This window comes from Anneissia japonica, unplaced genomic scaffold (assembly GCF_011630105.1).
Source record: "Anneissia japonica isolate Jap-2015-1 unplaced genomic scaffold, ASM1163010v1 scaffold287762_len338049_cov154, whole genome shotgun sequence".
Taxonomy (NCBI): Eukaryota; Metazoa; Echinodermata; class Crinoidea; order Comatulida; family Comatulidae; genus Anneissia; species Anneissia japonica.
This window is the reverse complement of record NW_022736333.1, coordinates 16,685-42,504: the sequence shown is the minus strand read 5'-3', so window position 1 is coordinate 42,504 and position 25,820 is coordinate 16,685. Positions and strand designations below refer to the sequence as shown.

Genomic DNA, 25,820 nt, shown 5'->3' with positions numbered 1-25,820 from the left:
TGCTACCAAAACAACAATTTCAGTTGGATTGAATCAATAATATGAGTTTAGGTTATATTTAATGTGAATAAAAGTAAATTATAAACTAGAAGAAAATATATATAGAAATGAACTTTGTATAGTGAGTGTTTGTGTAATACAAATTTTAATCTTACGTTTTTTACTCAGTCTTGCTGTTTTAATACACTGGACATCCTTTACAAATTTATTTTTGCATCTATCGAAATGTTACGTTTTTAATTTGAAAATCTGTACAACAAAATTTCTTTGTATGTATTTACATGAGGACTAACACAACTTCTTGTATCTTGTAATATATTTTGTTGTGTATTTTGATAACTTCAACATATCATTTTTTGTTTTGACAAAAAAAATGTTGTTTTTTGCCAGCCTGAGGGTGTTATGAATTCCTACACTGATCCAGATCTCATCAATTTATCAGGCGACATTTTTAATAAATCATTCCCAATTGAACTTCCACCTGCGGGTCTTGTTGAGGGCTCTGTTCGTGTGGTACTCTCAGCAACAGGTGAGAAAAATGATATTCCTTACATTAGAAGTTCAATCTTCAAATCAATTTTATAAAGCCGAGAGAAGAGGACTAGTATTTACTTGGGGCCGTAAGAACTGTCTACTATGCAATTACATTTAATTACAAAATTGTTATAATCTTTGCAATCCTTTTCTGTATTTTAGTGTTATTTTTATTGATCTTTTGGTGTTTTTTTAGGTGACATAATGGGTCCAACTATGAGCGGGTTAGATAAGCTGTTGCGTTTGCCCTCAGGCTGTGGGGAGCAGAACATGTTAGGCTTCGCTCCAGATGTCTTCATCTATGATTACCTCAAGAACACAAACCAGAATAATCTTGAGATAAAGGAAAAGGCTCTCCGCTATATGAACATTGGTAAATTCACATCCGATTTTTCATTTATCACGTCAAAACTGCATAATGTATTTCTACATACCAAGGAGATTCAGGGATCTTGGGAAAGAGAGAAGTATGGTATTATAATATTATAACATGCCCCTTCTCAATTCTCCATCTTGATCAACTTGTACTGCATACAATTATTGATAGTTGTTTTTTGATGTATTAATTCATCAATTTTCAATATTCTTTTTAAGGAGTAAAAACTTCAAATTGAAACTTAAAATATGTAAAAATCAACAAAGCTATGGAAGGATTTTTCCCCATACCCTACTGGGCTCTAACCGAACCCATCCCCCAGAATAGTATGGCCCGAACTACACCATTGCATTAATTATGTCATTCTGAGCTAGTATGCACTATAACCAGCAAGTCTTGTTCACCACAAAGAGGGCAGTATGACAACCAGCTACAGCTCCACTGTTATTCATTTTTTCCAGGCTACCAAAGAGAGCTCACTTACCAGCACAAGGATGGTTCTTTCAGTGCCTTTGGTGACCGTGATCCCTCTGGCAGTACCTGGTTGACAGCCTTTGTGGTGAAATCATTTGTCCAGGCTCAGGAGTACATTTTTATTGATTACAAACTTGTAGAGAAAGCTGTTAATTGGTTACTGACGCAGCAGAATGAAGATGGATCATTCCGGGAACCAGGAAAGATCTGTAACCGAAATATGCAGGTTAGACAATAGCCTTGTTTACACGGCCATTTGCTATCAGTTACATAACACCGATGATCTTCAGTAGTGTGTTTACACAATAAAAACATTATCGCTTGTACCAGCAAGTCATGTGATTAAAACTGACCTGAAAAAAATGCGGCATTGCTGTTCATTTTAAAACCCTCTGTCAAAATTTTTTTTTAATGTATGTAATGGATGAAAACATAATTTTTTCAAATAATAATAATGGTATTCACGTTGTTTTATCAACAGCAACTTCCAGCGACGACTCACACAGGTCAAACAACAGCTAATTTGCATAAAGATCAGGCCGATGATCTATGTTAACACTGCTGTGATGCAGAGGTAACGGCATAGATCATCGCGGTTACTGATCCATTATGTGGAGTTACTAACTCCATTTAGACGGTCACCTAACACATATATCAACGGATAAACGCGATCATCACGGTGATCTCCGTGTAAACAAGGCTAATATCTGAAATGTCTTTGAAATTGATCTGAAATAAATTATTAATTTGTATTAATTATTTTTATGTTGTTAATGTAGATTTATATATACAGTAAGCCTATGTTTACATGAAATTAATGCAATTTCACAATAGACCAAGTTTTAATAAAAAATATACCATAAAACACAGGACAGTGATATTTTTGCGGCTCATGAACCATCTTTGGCTAGAAAACATCTTGTTTTTTTTACAGCCCAACACCGATCGTCTGTAAAAAGTAACATTAAAACTGAGAATAAAGTGATATAAAAGTAGTGCATGAAGCACACAGTAAACATTAAAGTTTTGGTGTGGCCCTCAGTGTTAAATCAAATACAAGAATAAAATTCTTTGATTCTCAAAATTAAACAAGATATATAAAAACAAACAGGATATTTGTAATATACACGTTTTTTTGTTTTTTTTTCATTTGATTTATTTTTTTTTTAAAGTTGGTATATTTTAAGTAATATTGTATTCTTTTAGGGAGGTGTATCTGGTCCAGTTACCCTTACAGCATATGTGTTGGTGGCCTTGCAAGAAGCAAAGCATGGAAATGGGTTCTCACAGGTACTGAAGTCTGATGTCATTTGTGTGATGTATGTGTGGGCACGATTACTGTATGTCATATTATATCATTTATTTGTCACATAAGCTTTGCTAAAAGTGGACAGAGCTAAAGTTGTTTTGCTCTGATGGGAAGCTCCAGACACACTCGGCTGATTGAGTAATCGATCTTTTTAGATCTACTGCCTCTATTTATACTGCCCTCATGAGGCTGATTGATTACTAGTTGATTGATTAATAGATCTTTTTTAGCTCTGCTGTCTCTAATATACTGCCCTCGTGAGGAGTTCTAGAAACACTTGGCTGATTGATTACTAGTTGATTGATTAATAGATCTTTTTTAGCTCTACTGCCTCTATTATACTGCCCTCGTAAGGAGCTCTCGAAACACTCGATTAATTAATAACATATCTTTTTTAGATCTACTGCCTCTATTATACTGCCCTCATGAGGCTGATTGATTAATAGATCTTTTTTAGCTCTACTGCCTCTATTATTACTGCCCTCATCGGAGCTTTCGAGATTACAACAACTTGTTCATTTATGATAAAGTATTTATTATAAAAGATAAATGTAGGAATAATCCATGACTCGCAGCTTCACTAAGTGCTGAATTGCACATGAAATGGGTATGGTAATTATACTAGTGATTTGTATATAAATAATGCTAGATATTTAGTTCCAAATTGTTCCAGCTTAATAATCACAGGTATAGTAAATGTATTTTTTCATTGCAGACTACTTTGAATTTACTCAACATTTCAGTTGATAGTGCGGCATCCTACATTAACTCACAGTTGTCCACCTTCGAATCTGACCCGTATGTAATGGCTATCACAACTTATGCCCTCACATTAAGCAAACATCCAAATAAAGACTTGTTCCTTGCTGAATTAGAGGAACTGGCAATCGTTGAAGGTAACAGTTTTTAGGTAGCTACACTCTCATTGACCCAGATGATTTTATTGTGTAAATGTTTACATATAGTTATATATATATAATTTTGGCCTTTTAAATCTTTTTAAAACTATTTCATGGTTTTATGTAGAAATACAGGCATATCATTTAGAATTGATGTCTCACTGAAGAAAAAAAAAATAATGAAATACCATAAAACCTTGAATAGAAGCCCTGGGTTTCTTTTTTTTTTTTTGTAAACATTGGATTGGCTTCTTTTCAAGATAGGATTCTTTTTTGGGGGCTGCCTTTAAAAAGTAAGAGAGGGGCTTCTTTTCAAAATGAATACTGTAAATTTTTGGGAATTATTATTATAAATCAAGAAATAAGGCCACTGTAATGTCAATCTGTTAGGTTGGTAGAACTATAAGTCTTCTTGGATACATACCTAAAATGGAGGGCAAGTTATGGGTTATTCTACTACCTTTACCTTTAGCTGTATCATGCAGTGTATTAACCATCATTAAATCATATAAACTGCTGTATAAACCAAGCATGTTTCTAATTTATTTTGTTTCTTTGAAATTAGAAGCCCATTCTACATCTTGAAAGGAAGCTCATGGGCTTCTTTTCGAGGCTATTTTGCAAACTAAAGAGGGGGCTTCAATTTGAGATGGGCTTCTTCTCGAGATTAAGCCCAATAGGCTTCTATTTAAGGTTTTACAGTATATAATTTTATTTGTTATTGCTTTTATAGTTGGTATGAAACATTGGAGCCGTCAAGAGGTAACTGTAGATGATGACCAAAGTTTGGGTTGGTTTCGACCTTATTATAAACCACCCTCTTCTGATATTGAAATGACAGCCTACGGACTTCTTGTTTATCTGGCTCGTGATGATGTATTGGCAGGGTCGTCTATTTCAAAATGGTTGACTAAACAACGAAGCGAACTTGGTGGATATTCTTCAACACAGGTATGATCCTTTTATGACCCTATTTTTAAATTATGATTTGGTTACAAGTTGAACTTAGCTAGAATAGTAGGGAGTGCAATTTTGACTTATGATTTATGTTAGTAACCATTTTCTGATACAGTAAGTTTGAACTACGACAACATTTTTCTTCATTAAATACTTAAATTGTATCTGTATATCCGTCATATAAATCTTAATTTAATTATTTTTTGTGTGCTCCTGAAGAATTGTTTGAATATCTATATTTTTGTCTGTACATTAATATTATTAATTTGTAAATGATTTCTACAGAAAGACAGTTGTAGTAAATAGCACAAATTTGCACTGAAATTTATAGAGTAGATTAAACAATGGAGTTTCTCACAATCATTAATTACTATTTCTTAAATCAGGATACTGTTGTAGCTCTGCAGGCTCTATCCTCCTATGCTAGTGAAATAAACGTGAACAGAGGGGAAATTACAATAGCTGTAACAGCAACAGAAGATCCCTCTTTCAAGCAGACTATAACTATCAACAGTGACAATGCTCTTGTTTTCCAACAATTGGAGGTAATTATATACTGTATAATATATGTTACATATTATACTCTATTCAGAATAGACTGATCGGTTGTGATATATTCGGTAGTAATCCAAAACAGAGGACTCCCTTTTGCAACCAACAAGCCCATTCAGATAAAATCAGACACAAAAAAATGTATTGGAACGGGTGGTCAAATGGTACTAGGCCTCCTGTGACTATGTTGACTGATCTTAGCTAATCAGTGCCTGTTAAATTTGTTGCGATTTTAATCTGTGGTAGACGAGAGTAATAATGGTAATGGTAATGGTAATGGTTGGAGACAATATATAGCGCATAATACATGGTCTCTATGCGCTCGGGACTAGATGTTGCACTTTACAATAACTTTCTCCTCCCCTAAGGGTCACTTCTTGTCTTCAGCAGCCAGTAAACCGGTGCACTTTCATCTGTCCACGACAGGGGCCAAATGAACCAATACACCGGGGTAACCCCCTACTCATCTCGAAAGATGTACTGGGTTCTTTAAAGTGCTGGTGTTATCTGGCAAAGTTAAGTGGTTGGATGGGAAAACTAGCGAGTGGAAATTATGTTGGCATTTTACACTCTTGCATGAATGCAAAAACGCTAACCCATCTCCCGCAAATTCATTATATTTATATGTTTTTACAGTTATATTATCAGTTTTCTCCGGGAAGTCAAATGATGATGGGCGCCGTAAAAGAAAGTTAAATGTGTTATTACTGCATAAGTGGCTTCTTCCACCCTACAGTAGGACCCCTGGGCCTTGCAAGAACACAAAAGAAGGTTATCTCTGGTTTGTTGCATCATGGTTTCATCACTATTGTATTTCCTTAGATGTTTTTCCAAAGAAACATTTTCCTTTTCTAGGTTCCTGTGACAACTGGCTCCATTAATGTATCAGTATCCGGCAGTGGTTCTGTTTTGGTACAGTTCACAGTTTCCTACAACGTGGAGGAGGTTGACCAGGTGCCAGCATTTGATGTCATGGTAACAGTGACCAACGATGACTTAAACAGCATCCAGGTCGAAGTTTGTGGGCAGTAAGTGTAAATGGTTTCTTCAACGTTGCGAGTAGTTCAAAATATTTAATTTGGCAAATGTTACTCTATAAACAGCAGAATTAAATTGACCTCAGGTTCCTTAGCAGTTGGACAGCAATTGTCAATAGTTAGTTTTAAATCAGTTTCCTTGGAACAGATTGCTTTTATATTATATCGATATTAAAAGTAACTTTGGTATTGCCAAACACTTCCTCTAGTGATGAATATAAGTCCTATATTTTTTCAGAAAAATTTATTGTCCTTATCAAGAATTGAACATACAAGGCCCTCCAGTTACCATTCGGATGTTCTACCAACTGAGTTGTGAAGGACAGGGACAGATCCAGAGATGTCCAAAAGGGGAGCGGGGGGACAATCAAGAGACAATCACCAGCCTAGGGGAAATTTTTTTTTTCTAGATGCCCAGAAGTAACCTCAGAGGAGTTTTGGGTGATCAATAATTTTGTTTTCTTCATGCTGCATTATCCTCACTTAGCAGTTTCAGTCCATATCACCCAGTTTTTAGCAAAAATTAGGGTAATCTCATGCTTCATGTAATCACTACCTACTTGGAAAGGTTCTGCTTGTTGAACTTGGTTTATTATACTAACCAAGGCCAGGGAATACCAAAATGCCAGCAGTTTGCACTATTCCGTACCATGACACCTCTGTATTGTGACACCTTATCAGGGCTAAGGCCTATTAAATGTCAAGTAAACTACTGTAATATGAGACAGCTCAATGACAGCTTTTTGGACCATTTTTTTCTAAAAGGAAGCTATGCCTCGTGTTACTTATTCTTTTTTACTTTCAAAAGGGGGATGGGGGTAGGTCCAGCCACGCCCCCCTCTAAATCTGCACCAGAAGCCTTATTTTGAAAACTCATAAACCAATGATCACGGGAGAACAAAGTCACAAAGAGATCTAGGGTCGTCTAGAAGGGAGTGTGGCTGGCCACTCCAACATGAAAAATAATTTGGTAATGTATTGTCAATGGTGCAATCCGTAATAATGTTTTACCCAATATCTTACTAAATACTCATAGCTGTCTGTAAACGTGGGTTGCGCCTAAACACGATTTTTAATTCTGTTGCTTGTGCTGTCATATTTCTTCCTATTTGATTGATTGCAAATTATTAGTTTTAGAAAACAAGGCCTCCTAACAGATAACATATACTTGTGGGCTGAGAATGGTCCGTGGACTGCCCTTGGAGAACCCTTGCCAAAACAAAGCAACTTACGCCTGATGGCCTGAAAATGGTCCGAGGACCGCCCTTGGAGAACCCTTGCCAAAACAAAGCAAATTACGCCTGATGGCCTGAAAATGGTCCGAGGACCGCCCTTGGAGAACCCTTGCCATAAACAAAGCAACTTATGCCCGATGGGCTGAAAATGGTCCGAGGACCGCCCTTGGAAGACCCCATAAACAAAGCAACTTATGCCTGATTAGCAGTATTCCAAACAATGAAACATTACCAATACAATCCTGGAGCCATCTTAGCATCCTGCCCAGACAACATCAGTACTTTGTTTACAACCGTTTGTTAATGTGTTTCATGGTTTTTCAAAAGGGGCGTATATAATATCATGTTGCATTCTTTTTCTAGTGTTAGGGAGTTACAGTCAAGCAAAATCTTAATATTTGCTCTCATTTTCATTAGGTATCTGAGGCAGGAGGAAAGTGGAATGTCAATCATTGAAGTTGGTATACCATCAGGATTTGATGTGAACGAGGATAAATTGAAAGAGGAGCTCTTAAATGTTGGTCCTCTGCAACAGTACGAGTTGCAAGCAAGACATGTCAACCTCTATCTTGACCAGGTAACAGCATTTTTTTATTTGTTTATTTATGTAACAGCTTCTTCTAAGATACGAAGTGCTTCTGTCCCTTGTCATTGGGTCCACATGCGTAAGTGTTGCTGCTATAATCAGCGCAGGAGTGGTCAACCTCACCAGATACACATTTTGGACACAAGAAAAGTTTTAAAACCCTGACCACAAGCTTTGGGTTTCTTGTAATTGTAAGGTGCTATTATAACTAAAATTAATTTTACATTTTCAAATCCTATTTTAAATATTTTCCCCATAATATTTTTACTAATAGATCATATCAGGACAAGAATTTTGGGTGGAATATATTCTTGGCCTTACCTTTAATATATAACTTGCCAATTACCTGGCTGAAAGCCACTAAGGTATATGATACTAAAGGGGAAATAAAAAAAAAATCATAAGTAAAAATAGGGGATGAAACTGAATGCCCTAACAAAGCATTGTATCACATTCAAAAACCTTCAAAATGCATTTGGACATTTTCAGAATGTCAATTGAATTTTCAACTCGCCAATCAGAACGCTACTCACTTGTCACACACAATCCCACATGTTATCCCACAAATGCATGTGTGTGCCTAGATTTACACTGTCATTTTGTGGGAACTTTGCAACAATATCCTAGGGACAAGCTTAGCAGAAAGGTTTATTGGGTAAACTTGATGCTTATTTGCCTTCCACTGGACACTGGAGATTGTTTGTACATTTAATAGGGAAACAGTCATTGGGAAAGGATTCGTGGCTTTGGGAGAACATGTCTTTGAAGTTGGTTCACTTACTGTAAAGGTAAAGATAGGCCCAGCAGGCCTCGAATTTGGGGATTTTATGGGCAAGGCCAAATGGCCTCCGGTATGACATGATTTTGAAAGGCACCAAGGCCAAATGGAAAGGCACTAGGCTAAAATTTCAAATATAAAAGGGCACAAAGGCAAAATTTGATTTGATCGAGTGCCTTGATTCATAGCCAAGCTACCAAGCTAGGCGTAGCCAAGCTAGGCCTACCCAAGCCATCGTTGTCAATTGTAAAATGACTTTGTTTAGAGTATTAATTAATTATCGATTCAATGTTGGAATATACTTTTAGTTTTTATGTGGGCGGTCGGTTATTGTAAACAAAACAGTCAAAAAGTTCAAGAAGTTCAATCATGCTGTTGTTGCTCAGTACGTCGTCATCGGAGAGGAGGCCACACCTCTAAACTGGCAGTCATCATTAGTCGAGTGTCAACCAATTAGGTTAATTTCACACGCTTGAGTTGCGATGACGTCAGATCGCCCAAAGCTAGCTGCACAGCAAGCACATGTTTACGTTCTCGAACGTACTGAATCAGACGCATGCACACACAACGGTAATCGCAAAAACAGTTTGTATCAACACACGTACGGCAATTCTCACAAGTTCTGTCACTGCAACCTTATCTAGGCCTAGGCTAGCCTAGGCGACCTACATTTTTGGCTTTCATGTTTTCTTTCAAGAGTTGAATGTTCTTATTTAGTTGTATTTTATGTGTCAAACGATCTATATTAAGCGTCGTGAGGGCACCGAGGCCAAGGCAGCAAAAGGGCAGGCAAGTAGTGGCCATCGTCGTGCTTCATTTTCAGGAGCATCAAGGCCAACTCGGAAGGCACTGACGGCAATGACCGCGGTGGCCGCCTAATAATTTGAGGCCTGGCACAGTCTATATGAAAGTCAATTTATTGAATGCTAATGTAGATTAAATCAACGTCAACATACAAACATTTAACCACAGTGTTTACTTTATTGTCCAAAATATCACTATCATTAACTATACCAAAACATTTAGAAAACTGTAGTGTCGGATACCTATACCCACTGTAACAAAAAATAATAGTATTCAATATTAATATGGCACAACGAAGCAAGAGTTAAAACCAAGATGTAAAACTTTATTTTAAAACTATATTCATTCATTCATTCATTCAAGGTATTTTATTCAAAAATAATTGTAATTGCAATATGAAAGACTGAATTGTAACAATTTTACAGATTCTAAAAAAGAGACATTATAAAAGGCAAGAGAAAACTTGGAACAGACATTAAAACCATCAGGCTCTTAAAATTTTAAAAATATTTTAAAAATCAATACACGACAGCAAATACATAAACTGATGAGACATGCAAAATGGTGATAATATTTGATGCAGATCTTGTACATCTAAAACAATCAGTCACCAAAGTTGAAAGAAATAATATGGGAATAATTGCAGCTAAAATGCTAAAGTATTTTACAGGGGGAAAATACATCCTCCAACTCTATTTAAAATTAAAACACAGCTTGTAAGAAAATTGACATACATGAAGAAATAAAACAAAAATTCGTATTTGAATTAACTGTACAAATTTAAAGAAGTATCTATTTTAGGAGTCATTGGTATCTGCTGGATTAATAGATTATGAATTGGTACTGCATAATATCAAGTTACCTTTTGGGAGCTTACTTATTTTTCGAAGACACAAAAAGCATGTTTGACAAATGAGATACAGATTTTTGAATATTTAAAAGCTTGTTGGGAAAGGGCATAACCACCCTTTTTATACCTTTATTTCCCAGTTTAAATATTAAAATATATATATCTCAATTACATACAGACAGTCCTTTTTAACTGCTATAGAAAGAATTCCTGGAAGATGATGCTGTAAATGGCTATGGATCAGATGAAAAGGCCTGATTCTCCAAGCCCAATGCATTAATCTCCTTACAATCCACATCAACTATAGATGTTACATTGATGTCATTTTCACTTGGCTGTTGTTTCACATTATTTGATTCCGAATCCTGGTCCAGTGAACTGTGCAAATCAACCACCTCGGATACACCACCGATGGCAGATGTATCATTGATGTCAATTTTTTGGCTGTTCTTGACCCTAGCCCGATGAACTTTGCATTTCAACCGCCTCGGCTGCACCATTGAGGGCAGGTGCATCATTGATGTCATTTTCATTATTAGGCTGCTGTTCCCCATTATTTGTTTTGGGTAACTTATTTACTGGGTTTTTTTCCGATTTTAATTTTGATCTTAAAAGACAGCATTGCAGAGCTATAACCAGTAAATTTTTAGCAGTAAAGAAAAGAATTCCCTGCGAAATGACTTTGTACTTTATGATTAGGTATAGCCTCGCGACACAAAATGGAACGTCTTGCATTATTAGTATCACCATGGTTGCCCTCACATCTGTACTAGAGCAGACATGTTGTGGGCACCTCGACAAAATTCCGCCTGTTGTATGATGAGCCTCAGCCTCTTATTTCTGCTGTTAGATTAAGTGGGAACTGCATTAGACTCCATGACCACAAGATTAAGATCATTGCTATAAGACCATTAGAACAGCCAACAATATCTATACCGATTCCCTCACAAATAAACTCCAAGATATCAGCAGCCATTCCAATATTGACCAATAGAAGTTCATAAAGCTGATCAAGTGTTAAGTCCCCTTGCGGCAGAAGCCATCTTCCAATGACGAGAAAAAATATAAAAAGCTCCTGCAAAGCTAAGAACCATTCCTGGTCATCTAAATATTTAGGCGAAATAGGTATCTGGGGAAAAAGATGGCAAAAGATACATAATTGTGTTCTGTGACATAATCCAGATGAGAAAAAAAATCAAAACAAGTCAGTTCCACTTTCCTCCACTTCACTTTTTGCACTTCATCTAAATTAAATGATTGCTGGATTTTCTTAGCAGTAGCAGAAAAAAAAATAAACATTGTTAGTGAAAATTTGGAGTGGGGTGTGAATGTGGGGACCATTTAAAGGGAAACAACCCACACTTGATATTCCAAAACCTGATCATCTGATCTGAATGTAACTTTCTGGAAGAGTTAACCAATTACAAGGAAGAAATTATTAACATTGGGAAATGTCCTAGACCAGATATCCCAAAAACTGATGATCAACTGATCTGAATGAAACTTTTGGAAATTTTAACCAAGTTACAAGAAAGAAATTTTTTTAAAATTTAGGTGACTATCCAGATTTTGGTTTGAATTTGGGTCATTAAAAGTGCAAGAAAAAATATCTAAAAAATTACAATTGGTTGGTCCAATAAAAAATGATTAAATTTTAGAGACAGTCAGGAGTAGGGTGTGGACATGAGGACCATTCAAAGGGAAATGTTCCAGACCAGATATTCCAAAAAAACTGATGAAACCTTTTGAAAAATTTACAAAGGAAAATTAAAAAAGAAAATTATTAACTTTTGGTGACGATCCAGATTCAGGAATGGATTTGTGGGTCATTTAGAATTCTACCATCCCAGACCTAAAAGGAATAATAATTTAGGTGACAGAGTAGGGTGTGGATGTTGGGACTCTTAAAGTGGAACATCCCACACCTAAATATTTCAGATGTGGGAATTTTATTCAGTGAAGAATTATGATGTGGGTGAAGATATACACTCTTGGAGATTTTTATTTTATAGTGGTTTAAAAGTACCTTGAGACATTTCTTTTATTGTGGAATGCACTTATAAATGTGTAGGACCTAACATCACCAATATGAAACTTCTGAGTGAAATACTTGCGTATCCCAAAGGAATAGAACTTTTACCGTAAATTACGTCACTTCCACATTCAACGTTATTTTTTTCTGTGTAATTCAATCTCTGGAAATATAGGTTAAATTCCAAGAGCCAAGTACAAGCAATTACTGTGATTATGTAGATTAGAATGCAAGGTGAAAATCTGTAATAAATGCAGATAAAAGTTTCTGATATGGAATGCATTAGTGACATTTCTAATAAGACAGTCTTAAAAAAAACAGAACAAATAAAGATGATACCCACTATACAGTGATATTTTTTTAACGAGTCAGGCTTATTTCTGCTATCAAATTAAAAATTTTCAGATTTATAAGCTCATTCTTGCCTTATATGCTTGTGAACTGTGCTGTAAAACATTTGTAAGGTAATTTTTTCATTTGAACATTCCTTATTTAAGTGTATGTAACGTAATGTAGGTAGATTGTTATAGCACTTTATACCAGGGGCGTAGCTAGAAGTTTTGTTGCCCAGGGCAAGAGTAGAAAATCCCCCCCCCCCACAAATTATAATTATAATACTGTCAAATAAATTGATATTGATTGTATAGGCTTTAAGTATGTACGTACCATACGTCCATACCATGCACTGTAAACATTATTTAAACCCGAATAACTATTATTATGATAGTAGGTTCTTTCTTACTACTGAAACTGCATTTCGATTTTTCGCAACTTTGTATACAACTTTACCATTATCCTAAGTTGTGTAAGGCTGTTGCACTTATTGCATACAGTTTAGTATTCTTATTCTCTAAATTTATCTAATACCGGTAGTAGAGTCTTGTAAGTTGCTGATTGTAACATTGTTTAAACTCTCAACTGCATTTTGCGTGCTTTTGCATCAGCAAATATTAGTTAATAACATGATCAAAGTTAATGTTGTCTGCTTCATTGTGCTCAAAAGGAGTGCCAAAGAAAGCAGATAGTCTCACTTGTCCCATCGTGGCTCTGAGATATGGTAGTATGAGATTGAGCTTGCTGAAAATATTTCCACCTTTCGAAACCTACCTTGGAACTGTATACTGAAATACCCGAAATTTCCGTGACATGTTGTTATTACAGAGCAGGATAAAAAAAATAGAAAACAATTGAACTGGATTGAAAAGAAATCACAATCTATAAATTTGCCAATAAAAACAACTACATTCAGATTCTTATTATTAACTGGAAAATATTCTTGCCTGATGACATACATCAATTTCATCATGTTTTTCTAAAAAAGTGCTTTATTGGTGATAAGCTTCACGAGTGGATCACCAATTATTGTGAGGTTCAACATCATCATCTGCTTTCTTATTCTTCTTTCTTTCTCCCCCATTTCTGTTAACATGATTTCTCAAAATTGCCAAGAGCTATAGCATGAACGCTTCATCTTGGCCTGGAATAGATACAATAAAGTATTCAATGTGTCAGTCATGCGTGACGTCATCTATGCGTACGAGGGCGTCAAATTTTAAATGTGCTTAAAGTCATATCTATTTTTAATCAGTTTTTTCTACGCCCCCTCATATTTTGGATGCAGTGAAGCACATTGAAATGTATAGGGCTATATAAAGTATATTTATTAAGGTATCGCCTGGTAAAAATAAACACGAAACAATTGAATCAACCAAGCAAGTATCACAGACTGAAATGTCTTTAGAAAGTCATTCAAAATTACCTTTTTGTTGTACACTTGAAAATAAGAGTGATAGAATAACCTGTTAGGTACAGTAATATTGGTTATTATAAAGAAATCCAAGCGAGGACAGTCACATTACTATGGTTGGAAATATATCTAACGTACAGTATACCACAGATTTAGTACCTGCTCTTTTGCTTACACTAACAAAATGCATACTAGGCTGTCACCCATGAGGTATTATAGTCAGTGGTGTACGTATCTAGGGGAAGGCGCACGCCCCCTCCAAAAGTGACTTGTGCTCCTCCAGTCGCCAAGAATCACTTGCAAGTTAGTAGTTAAAATCACCTTATCACCCTCAAATGAACACCGAGCCCCCCCCCCACTTCACTTTCGCCAGCCCCCCCACCCATCAGCACCCCCATTTCAAGGCTTCTAGTATGTGTCAATTAATGCCAGCAGCAAACATAAACTATCTTTATTTTTTTAAAGCATAACCAAAATACCAAGAATTTTTAAATTTTTTTTTTAAAGGAGCATATATAGGGGCTAAAAAAATGAATATGCTCCCCCAGTTTTATGCTACAAATCTTTGTATTTTTGTTGTTGTCGTCGCCAATATGTCTACTTTTTGGCAATGACTTAGTAGGCCTAGATGTTTTTTTTTATTTACATTTAAATATTTGTAATGATTATGACGCTTTTATGCTATTATTAATGTTCTCATTGACATCACAGAGCCACTAGACAGTGATTTAGTTTTGGTGGGGATGGGGCATGCCGGCTGTAAATGTCTAGATTTTATATGAAAAGTTTTTATTCACCGAGCCCAATTCATTAATCTTCATGGAATCGTCAGTGACTCTAGCAGCAACATTGATCTCGCTTTTATTTGGCTGTTGTTTCGCATTATCCGATTCCGGATCCCGGTCAGATAAATCTTGCTTTGCCTTGGATAACTCATTTTCTGTTTCACTTTTATTGTACAAAAATATTAAACGATAGATTTGCACAACTATAACCAGTAAATTCTTTGCAGTGAAAAAGAGCATCCCCTGCGAAATGGCATCAAACTCTATGATTAGGTATAGCCTTACGATAACAAATGGACCATCTTGCATTATCAGTGTCACCATCGTTGCCCACACGTCTGTACTGCAGCAGACACAGTGCGGGCACTTGGTCCACCTCGACAAAATTCCGACGTCTGTTGTATCATAAGCCAGAGCCACTTTTTCTCTTTCCGCTGTCAGACTGAGTGTAAACTGCATTAGACTAAATGACCAAAAGAATAATATCATTGTTATAAGACCACTAGAACAACCAACAACATTTATATTGATTCCCTCTATAATGAACTCCAGAATGTCAGCGGCCATTCCAATATTGACCAATAGAAGTTCATAAAGCTGATCACGTGTTATGCCCCCTTGCGGAAGAAGCCATCTTCCAATAACGAGAATGAATAAGAAAACCTGCTGCAATGCTAAGGACCATTCCTGGTCATCCAAATATATTGGCGAAATAGGTATCTGAGTAAGAAAAACAGAAAAAGTTAATTCAAAATTTTAGCCATTTTAATACTATATACACTGACCATTTTAAATTTATACAATCTACTCCTGTACTAATAGTTTTAAATTTCACGTTTCAAATAACTTTCCAAGAGTATGGGATAAACTTCCTATTGATGTCTGGAACAAACTTGTTAGAACATTTTAACATTTGTTTTATGCTACAAATCTTTGTATTTTTTTGTTGTCGTTGCCGTCGCCATTTGGTCTACCTTTTTACGGCAATGACTTAGTAGATGTTTTTTTTAAACTTACATTTATATATTTGTAATGATTATGATGCTATTATGCTAATTAATGTTCTAATTGGCGTCACAGAGCCGCTAGACAGTGATTTATTATTTTTCCTCTCTATCTGTCATTATGTTTTTGTCTGTTTTATTGTTCTTCGGACCAAATAAATGAAATGATTGTATTTTGTGATATAATCTAGAAGTAAAAAAAATCAATACAAATCAGTGCCACGTTCCTTGTTTTCGCACTTGTTCACCTAATTATTATATTTGTAATACTTTTAGTGGTTAAGTGAGCGTCTTGAGATAATTTTTGTGGGTATTGAAGACACTGTAAATGTGCAGGACCACACCGCCATGACCAATATGAAACTTCTGGGTGAAACACTTACGTATCCCAAAGGAATTGATGTGTTACGGTACATTACGTCAGTCGTTCCGCAATCAATGTTATGTTTTTCTGCATAATCCAGTCGCTGGAAATATAGGTTAAATTCCAAGATCCAAGTGCAAATAATAACTGTTGTTATGTAGATTAGAATACAGGGTGAAAATCTGTAATAAATGCAGAGATAGAACTATAATATTATTATTGAAATCAATGGAATTGTTTTAACATTTTGAATACTGTAGTAACATCACGATTCCACACACAATGTGAGTATTGTAAAATGTGTTCAAATCAGTTGAACTTTTATTCGTTGGCGGAGCCAGCAAGTTGAACGGTCACCCACTAAAAAATTAAATTCATTGATTACATTATCAAGAGATACTCTGTTGATCAATCAGATGAGAGTCAATATGTCAATCTACCCAGAGCTGTATTGGTTTTTGTGTAAACTCATATTTACCATGGCCAGGGAAAAAAAAGAAAAAAGTCCGTCTCCAATTTTAGAGGATTTGAATGATTTATAAAAATTGATACTTACACTTGCCATTCAAACTTTTTCATAGCAAGTAGAAGAGTGGCAATGGCTTCGATGCTCAACAAAATACACAGCAATGTAAGCAACCAAAATAAATCCTCACCAGTGACCTCTACGACCCGCCAAATACACAGCATAGCATGGGTCACAAAGAATGCTCGAGCAACGCCAAAAAATATAATTGTTCTTGACACCAAAGGCATACTTAGGAGTGTTTGAGTGAAGTATATTTGACAGACTGCTGCTAGACCTATTTTTTGCTGGCCGAGCTGTTTCAGGCTCAGAATGTGTTTAAATTATACTTATATCTGTGATATATACTCACTGTCTGTTGAATTCTCAGTTAAGCACATTGGAAATTGAGAAATATATTTACATAATCGCATCATCTGACAATACAAAAAAAAAATTAAACAATGCAGATGAACCGGATATATCACGTCGGATTGCTGTCTTCAGGAATAATTAATCAAAGTCATCTTTCGCTGTACATCTTTAAACTGAGTGTGGTAGAGTGAACCTGTTACAGGAACAGGAACAGGATAATAATTTATTCTAAAAAAAAAATCAAGGTCGGTCACATTGTTATTGTTGGAATATATCTAGCATGCCTCAGTGGGTACCTACTCTTGTGCTTACACATGTAACAAAAAGACGTTGTTGCATAGTTTAATGTCAACAGGAAACACAATCAATCTTTATATTTTTTAAGCATTACCAAAATGTCAATATTTGCTTTGGAAGTGTCCGTTTATTCAGGAGAATTATTACTGGTAGGCTTAGCATCCATTGTTGAAGAACGAATCAGAATGATGTAATTTTTACTATTAACATAAAGAGAATATTTATGGTAATAACTTGTAAAAAGCATCACAAAATCGTCTCTGCCCTGAGAAACCACTGCCAAAGTGAAAAAAAAATAATAACTTAAATAAATAGGAAAGATGGGAATTTATCCGAGAAGACAGTCAAATTATTCAATTTTAATTCAACTTTATTCAGTAATACCTGTATCATCTTTGTTGTAGCCTTTCTGCTAAATTGTGATATATACACAATGCCATATATCAATATACAATAACATAATATTTACAGTTAATATGTACATTAAAATTAAGCTGAAATAATAATTGAAACAACTTCACATGTTTGTGATTGTGTTAATGAACATTATAACCCAGGGGTGGTTCCACTGGAAACAGGGACTAGCCTGGGCAGAAAGAGGGGATCATGACTCCAAAACAAGCTACTATATTTTCGATTCAAATTCCATGATCTAATAATTTCCAGTATCTATGATCAAGCATTTCTAAACAAGATTTTAAGCACCCAACCCTCTAACCCCTGATTGATGCTTCTTGCAAGGCTCCTATACATTTTTCCCTGTGGAATCGCCCCTGTAACCAGCTAAACGCTGGTACATTATAATTTTTTGTTTATTATATTGGAGAAGTAAGAATAGCTAGTACCATGCTGCATTTATTCGAATATACGCCCCCTCGAATCACCGCCCCCTCTAGAGCCTCGTTTGGTATAAACACATCCCTCACATATATCATTTTCTCAAATAAACTTCCCCCCCCCCCCCCCCCTTACTTGATTGATTGTAAACAAATCTAATGGAAGCAACATCATTATCAACACCTTCTATTAATGTTCTATTCCAGTGGAATTAACATTTTTTCTAATCTTGATGGGATCTAGAAGTCTTAATGATAACTCAATAACACATTTTGACTGTAATTATGTATTGCAGTTCCACATTTACAGTGAAATTTGAGATATGTATCCATTTTACACCAAAAAAAAATATAAAGACCTTCCTCGAATAAACTCGCCTTCAAAAACCCTTTTCAACAATATCGATTCAAATTAATATGGTAAGTGATTTTTTAGGGAGCAATATTAAAGCTGACTTTGGAACTGGACGCGTGTATTATTGTATGAAAGGCAATTAATGAAATGAAGTTAAATATTGTAGTTCTGCTGACTATTGAACCTCCAGCTTTATGTTCTTATCTAAGATGAGTTGGTTCTATTAATCGAACCCTGGGCAAAGAGTAATTGTGATGTTAAGGCAGTAGTTATAATTGCGGTAGTTCGACTTGCCCGTGTACCATATAGGCTGCAATAGCATCGTACTAAATAGCTTGTATTCTTTTGAGATAAGATTATTGTCCTTGTCAATACAAAACAGACAAATGCATCTTATGATCAAGCATATCTTTATTTATAGGAAAATATAATTCTTTATCTTTAATATTTACAGTTATATGGGATTTTTTTATTATCCTATAATAATAATATATTTATGTAATATATAAAATATAAAAATATAAAATATAAAAATGGCGGCCATTTTGGACGCCATCTTGGAATTTGCGGAAAGCTCCAGTAGGATTTTTCAGCACTTTTAGTAAGTTATTCTACTCATAATTTTGGACCTATCCTGAAAAATTTAACTTATGAGAAATTTCCAGGTTAACTAGAAGTAACATTGATGCCGTTTTCATTTATGCCTTTGGTCCCCGTCAGATGATCTTTGCAGTTCATCCACATCCTTGGAAGACTCACATGTAGGTTTCATTGATGTCACTCTCATTTTTCTGTTGTTTCACATTATTTGATTCAGGATCCTGGTCCAATGAACTTTGCAAATCAACTGCTTTGGATGCGCAATTGACGGTAGATGTATCATTGATGTCACTTTTACTTGGCTTTTGTTTCATATTATTTGATTCAGGATCCTGGTCCAATGAACTTTGCAAATCGGCCACCCCGAATGCGCCATCGATGGTAGATGTAGCGTTGATGCCATTTTCATTAGACTGTTGTTTCATATTATTTGATTCTGGATCCTCATCTGATGAACTTTGCTTTTCCTTGGATGCTGTTACACTTTTATGGTAAAGACATATTAAATGATAGATTTGCAAAGCTATAACCAATACATTTTTAGCAGTGAAGAAGACCACCCCCTGTGAAATGTTCTGGAACTTTATGATTAAATATAACCTCATGATAGGAAAAGACCCGTCTTGCATTATTAGTGCCAATACAGTTGCACACACATCCGTATTTCTGTAGGTATATTGCGTACACTTTTTCCACATTGACAACATTCCAACATCTGTTGTTTCAAGAACCTGGGCCTCTTCTTCTTTTTCCATTGTTAAATTAATTGGGAACTGCATTAGACTCATTGACCAAATGAATAAGATCATCGTCATAAGAATTTTGGAACAACCAATCATTTCTATATCCATTCCCTCACTAAAGAACTCCAGGATGTTAGCGGCCATACCAATATTGACCAATAGTAGTTGAAGCCATCGTCCAATAATGAGAATGAACAGGAAAACCTGTTGCAAGGTTAAAGACCATTCCTGATCATCAAAATTTATAGGCGCAACAGGGAGCTGAGAAAAAAATACCAAAAAATTATATATGATTTTCTGTGATAAAATCTAGATCAAAACAAAATTAATAAAAGACAAAATCAAGTCAGTGTTCAATGATTTACAACACATTTTAATATTTAAAATCCTTTAATTGATTACCAGCCAGTAAATTAGTCAGTCAGTCAGTACCTCACTCAGACTACCAATGTTACTGCTGAATTTTGTAATATACAATATTTTAAAGGAATTCGATTTTTCTTTTGCCAGACAAACAATATATCATTGAAACAACCATTCACTTACTGCTTTAAAAATAATAATAATAATAATAAATAAATATACATATTCATTTTTCAATTTAAATAACCAGTCAACCATGGCTGATAAAGTTCAGGTGAAATACTTACAAATTCCAAAGAGATGGTTGTGTTTTTGGAAGTTATGCCTTTCCCACAAGTGACATTATTTATTTCTGCATACTCCACTCGTTTGAAATATAGGTTAAATTCCAAGAGCCAAATACAAGTAATAACTGTTATCACGTAGATGAAAATACAGGGTGAAAATCTGTAAGATATACATAGATATACAGTACAGGATTCTGAAGTCATTAAAATCAATGAAAATTTTGTGATATTTTCTTTAATACTGAAGTTCATTCACTTCTACGTAGCAAGTATTGCAAAAGTGTGTTAATGAAACTCCTTTCAGTGGCTGATCAAGTGACTAAAAGATTCATACGTTTTATTTGAGACATTTAAGCGATTTTCTGTGCAAAATAATGCCCATTTGCAAGCTAACACTTTTTTTCGGAAAAAAGTAAGGGATTTTTCCTGGTGTGTCCAATCACCACCAGAAGGACCCCAATGGAGATTTGTGTTTGGGCTTTCGTGGGTTATGGGATTGGCCATATAAGTTCTGCCTACTTCAGCCAAATGAATTTTTAGCGTCTATTTCGTGAATAACTTAACTGAATGAAACGCTATATGCCAGTTTTATGGAGGAGGAACTTATCTCGAAAATAGTGAAATCGTCCATGCCCATGACATCGTTGCAATTCGGCTTGGGTCGAACGATTCCCTTATTTTCGAGGTAAGTTCCTGAAAGGAAACTTGCATTTATCGGTTTACCCAGGTTAAGTATCTCACTCATAGACTAACAACATTACTGTTGATTTGTTTAATTAACTATGCTTTTTTCCTAAGTTCTTCATGTTGTCGTCTTTGTTGGTAATTTGTTTGTTACTACGATAACTAAAGTTTGGTAAGTCCGATTGGTTTTCAAACTTGGCAGAATGCAAGATGGTAATGAGAAGACGGAGCCTATTGTTTTTGGCATGTGTGTATGAATATGCTAATGGTTCATTTTCATAATTAATATTTCACTAATCAGGTAATTTAGGCTAGTTACCACAGTAACTAAAGTTTGGTAAGTCTGATTGGATTCAAACTTTCCACAATGCAAGATGGTAATAAGAACACGGAGTCTATTGTTTTTTGGTACTTGTGTGAATATTCTGATTTTTCATTTGCATAATTAATATTTCACTAAGCAGGTACTTTAGGCTAGTTAAAATGGTAACTAAAGTTTAGAAAGTCCGATTTGTTTCACTAATCAGGAAATTTATGCTAAATACCCCTCCAATAAAAATTGGATGAAGTAATATTTTTAGCCTTGTCCATAAATCATTTTATTTTAGATTTCACTTTTTTTAGAACATGCACAGCGCCACTGATAACTACACCATTGTCGATTAAATGACACTATATTAAAATTCTAATATAGCGTAATAATTAATGCATATTATTGGTGGAAAGTGTACCAAACTAACCAAACTCTAGATTCAATATAACAACTTTGGCCCATGTGCATTCAATTTAGCATAACATCACCAAATGTTATGCAAGTGGGCAGGACAGGAGATGGAAGGTCGAAAAGAATGATTCATTATTTTTAGATTGGCCTTCCTCTTCCATTAAGTTGTCACTTTCATCTTGTTAAAGATTCAGCAACTGTGTTTGCCACCTTGAAACAATGTTGGTAAATTTAAACAAACGATTTTATAAAACAGATAGGCCTACTTACAATTCCCATTGAAACTTTTTCTTGTCAAGTACAACTGTGACAACGCCTTCGATGATCAACAAAACGTTTAGCAATATAAGCAACCAATATAAGTTATCACCAGTGAGTTCTACGACCCGCCAAACACACAGAATAGCATGGGTTAAAAACAACGCTCGAGCCACGGCTAACAATATAATGTGTCTTGTCACCATAGACATTTTAAAGAGGGTTTGGATGAAGTTATATATATATATCAGATATTTGCTGGTAGAAGAGCTATTTCGTGCTCAAAAAGAAGTGTTTCTTATAAGCACCTGAATCTAGTTCAACTGCTGAAACGTGTGTAAAAATAAGACCATTAGCCTGTGTGTAAATATACCTGATGCATTGAAGCACATCTACGAAATGTATTTTTAAATTATATTTCTAAGAACTACATAGGCGTTCCGCCTGACATTACAGAAGGGTTAAATAAACAATACAATTGAACCAATTATATGTCAGAATGCTAATCTCTTAAACATGACGAAATTCTTCCCCTTAGGCTATGTTCACACACACGTATGGCTTACGCCAGGCGTAAGCTAATCCACGGATTAAAATTCCAAAGTGTTCACACAAACGGCGTTCGTTACACTAGCAGTAATATTGGTCAGATTCTGGTGTGGAATAGTTTTCAATTTTAAATACGTGTTAACAGTAGTAAAATTAACAGTGCATCATGAAAACTTTTAAATCTGTGATTTTAGGCCTATATAATTATTGTATTTTAAATGAACAATTTTACTTTTGATTTTTCAGCTAGCATTGTTGATGTTGTATGTTTTAATAGACAGTCTAAATGGTTAAAATATCTTACAAAACACAATCAATAATCATATACATTATAACTAAGTAAAATGCAATAGAAAAGGAACCCCTTTACCATTACATTTATAGAGAGCACAGAAAAGAGACCAAAATAGCTAATATATTGCAATCGTGATTGGTCAATCTCTTGAGGTCAAATCATTCAAGCATCACTGGCGTTAGCTCAGTGGCGTTAGCTAATCTGGGGTCTGCAGGTAGCGTTAATAACGCCAGGGACGTGGCGTAGTGAGTGGCTTTAACAACGCCACTGCCTAGTTCACACACAAAGGCGTACGCTACGCCAGGCTTACGCCGTGTGTGTGAACATAGCCTTAGAAGAAACGGTCACTGGTGGGTTGGATGATTGATTGCTAATTGCCTGCATGCTGCCTAAACGGCCTTCACAATGAGTAAACAAGACATTGGTAGTAGGAGAAAATCGGACATAAGTTCAGCCAGTAGGGATATGACCGGTTGAGCCGCCGGTCATTTCTATGGAACGCCAAGCGCGTCTCAGTGAATATAGTGCGTCTCTCAGTGAATGTAGTCGGCTTGCCGATGTCATCAGTGAATGAACCCCCCAGATAGCAGCTACATATTCATCCCACAGTCTTGTCAGTCTTTGATTTGCTCGTATTGCCGTTCGTGATGTATAATTGTGTAATTGAAAATTAGAATTTTGATATTTTTATGTACTACATTTTTATAAAAATATATGAAGTTGTATAATTGCAAAATCGTATTAATAAATGTAATTTTATGTACTACATTTTTATAAAATTAAATGAGTTGTATAATTGCAAAATCGTATTAAAAATGTGTTTATTTACGTTTGGTTTGCGGCGTATTTCAATTAACTTATTCGTTATTTGTACTATTTTGTTAAATTATTTAATTAAATTATTTATTATATATAAGTTTAACAAATAGTACAAAAATTAAAATATATAAATTATAAAACCATAGTAAATACTGTATAATAACATAGGCCTAACACATTTAAATTTATTCTTTATAGTCATGCAAAATCGTATTAAAAATGTAATAACTTGATTTTTTACGTTTGGTTTGCAGCGTATTTCAATTAACTTATTCGTTATTTGTACTATTTTGTTAAATTATTTAATTAAATTATATTATAATTTATTATATTATATATAATAAGTGATAAGGATGTATGGAGTTTTTTTTTTTACTATCTGGCAAGCCGACTGAATTAGACAGTTGACTATAAACAATACATTTAAATGTGTGAGGCCTATGTTATTATACAGTATTTACTATTGTTTTGTAATTTATATATTTTTATTTTTGTACTATTTGTTAAACTTCTATATAATAAATGATAAGAATGTATGGAGTTTTTTTTTTACTATCTGGCAAGCTGACTGAGCAAATACACACAAAATTTAAATTGAAACGATAGAAAGAACAAGTAAATAAATTGAAATACGTCCCAATAAATATTTAATAAATCAGTGCAAAAACCGAGTATTAAATAAATTGAAATAATTGAGTAAATAAACTGAAATACATCCCAAACAACAGTACCAAGAACGAATAAGTTAATTGAAATACGCCGTAATTAACGCACTACATTCACTGAGAGACGCGCTTGGCGTTCCATAGAAATGACCGGCGGCTCGCGATTTTTTTTTCCCGTACGAAACATTTACATGAAACTCCACTCGGGCCGTCTCGGCTGAATCGACCCGAAAATCTCATTGCAGAATTCAGGAGGTCAAAATGCCATCAACAGATAAACGTCTACAAAACAACTTCTGAGAGAACGTCTGTCTAATTTTTAAAAATACATTGATGTTACATGTTAATGGGTCGTTTAAAATGACATATAATATTTGATGAAGCTGCACGAGTAATGAAAAGTGTTATTTTAACTTGAGTTACATACTATGACAATTTTAATTTTTTAGTTAGGCCTTGGACCAAGGCTTGGTTTTGCATAATTACCTAGGCCTACAAGACGCTTTCTGGGAAAAGCACAAAGAGTAAGGAAAAGCGCGGAGTTTTCTTCATCAAATGAAACAGGGTGACAGTTATTTTCAAATTAAGAGAAGAGCTGAGAATAGGCAGCTCTAAAATACTGGATGCCATAAGACCTGCCAAAATGGCAGAGCACCAAATGAATGTAAAAATGAGCTAGTTTTATTAATACTAGGCATAGTAATCGGCAGGTTCTTGATTATAATACAAGGCTAGACCAAGTTAATTACATGCAATGCCGAAATTATTATTATTATTATTAATTATTAGAATTCGATCCAACTCGGCCACAGTCAACTCGGCCACAAGTCAACTCGGCCACAAGTTAACTCGGCCACAAAAAGTTTGGCTACAGTCAACTCGGTCACAAGTCAACTCGGCCACAAGTCATCTCGGCCACAAATCAACTCGGCCACAAGTCAACTCGGCCACAAGTCATTTACTGGTACTACATTGTACTAGGCCTAATTGTTATTATTATTGCTGTTATTATTGTTGGCATTGTTGTTATTATTATTGTTTTTATTACCGTTAGTTTTAATATTAATTATTAGTCTTAGCATTAACATTATATATTGTTCAAATTTTTGCTGATATTATTATTATTACACATATATATAGTA

The 25,820-nt window shown here is 35.0% G+C and overlaps 3 protein-coding genes and 1 pseudogene across 3 annotated transcripts in view; 1 reads left to right on the top strand and 3 right to left on the bottom strand.

Annotated features, from left to right (window-relative positions):
- LOC117116742 (CD109 antigen-like) overlaps nt 1-9,616 on the top strand; it is a 41,160-nt gene extending 31,544 nt beyond the window's left edge. Inside the window, exons 20-29 of the mRNA XM_033260834.1 lie at nt 391-529; nt 731-907; nt 1,372-1,610; nt 2,591-2,674; nt 3,409-3,589; nt 4,326-4,543; nt 4,936-5,094; nt 5,957-6,129; nt 7,791-7,950; nt 9,488-9,616. Of these exons, the coding sequence (XP_033116725.1) occupies nt 391-529; nt 731-907; nt 1,372-1,610; nt 2,591-2,674; nt 3,409-3,589; nt 4,326-4,543; nt 4,936-5,094; nt 5,957-6,129; nt 7,791-7,950; nt 9,488-9,616 (1,659 nt within the window). The remainder of the gene's footprint in view (nt 1-390; nt 530-730; nt 908-1,371; nt 1,611-2,590; nt 2,675-3,408; nt 3,590-4,325; nt 4,544-4,935; nt 5,095-5,956; nt 6,130-7,790; nt 7,951-9,487) is intronic.
- Nucleotides 9,617-9,716: 100 nt separating this feature from the next.
- Nucleotides 9,717-13,924, bottom strand: LOC117116747 (annotated as a pseudogene).
- Nucleotides 13,925-14,061: 137 nt separating this feature from the next.
- On the bottom strand, nt 14,062-17,742 carry LOC117116746 (transmembrane protein 26-like). Its single transcript, XM_033260841.1, has 3 exons — nt 16,880-17,742; nt 16,343-16,505; nt 14,062-15,675 (listed from the first exon to the last, which is right to left on the bottom strand). The coding sequence occupies exons 1-3, from the start codon at nt 17,077-17,079 to the stop codon at nt 14,938-14,940; spliced, it is 1,101 nt and encodes a 366-aa protein (XP_033116732.1). The 5' UTR covers nt 17,080-17,742; the 3' UTR covers nt 14,062-14,937.
- Nucleotides 17,743-18,479: 737 nt separating this feature from the next.
- On the bottom strand, nt 18,480-22,562 carry LOC117116749 (transmembrane protein 26-like). Its single transcript, XM_033260845.1, has 3 exons — nt 22,363-22,562; nt 20,685-20,844; nt 18,480-20,295 (listed from the first exon to the last, which is right to left on the bottom strand). Exons 1-3 carry the CDS (start codon nt 22,560-22,562, stop codon nt 19,447-19,449), a joined length of 1,209 nt encoding a protein of 402 aa, XP_033116736.1. The 3' UTR covers nt 18,480-19,446.
- Nucleotides 22,563-25,820: the final 3,258 nt, after the last annotated feature.

What these genes read in the sequence shown, in the direction of transcription:
- LOC117116749 (XM_033260845.1), bottom strand. Translation starts at nt 22,562, where the DNA reads ATGTCTATGGTGACAAGACACATTATATTGTTAGCCGTGGCTCGAGCG. An exon ending in AAAAAGTTTCAATGGGAATT is followed by an intron (nt 20,845 to 22,362) that starts GTAAGTAGGCCT and finishes TATATCTTACAG; the next exon opens with ATTTTCACCCTGTATTTTCA. An exon ending in CAACCATCTCTTTGGAATTT is followed by an intron (nt 20,296 to 20,684) that starts GTAAGTATTTCA and finishes TTTTTTTCTCAG; the next exon opens with CTCCCTGTTGCGCCTATAAA.
- LOC117116746 (XM_033260841.1), bottom strand. Translation starts at nt 17,079, where the DNA reads ATGCCTTTGGTGTCAAGAACAATTATATTTTTTGGCGTTGCTCGAGCA. An exon ending in AAAAAGTTTGAATGGCAAGT is followed by an intron (nt 16,506 to 16,879) that starts GTAAGTATCAAT and finishes CATTTATTACAG; the next exon opens with ATTTTCACCCTGTATTCTAA. An exon ending in CATCAATTCCTTTGGGATAC is followed by an intron (nt 15,676 to 16,342) that starts GTAAGTGTTTCA and finishes TTTCTTACTCAG; the next exon opens with ATACCTATTTCGCCAATATA.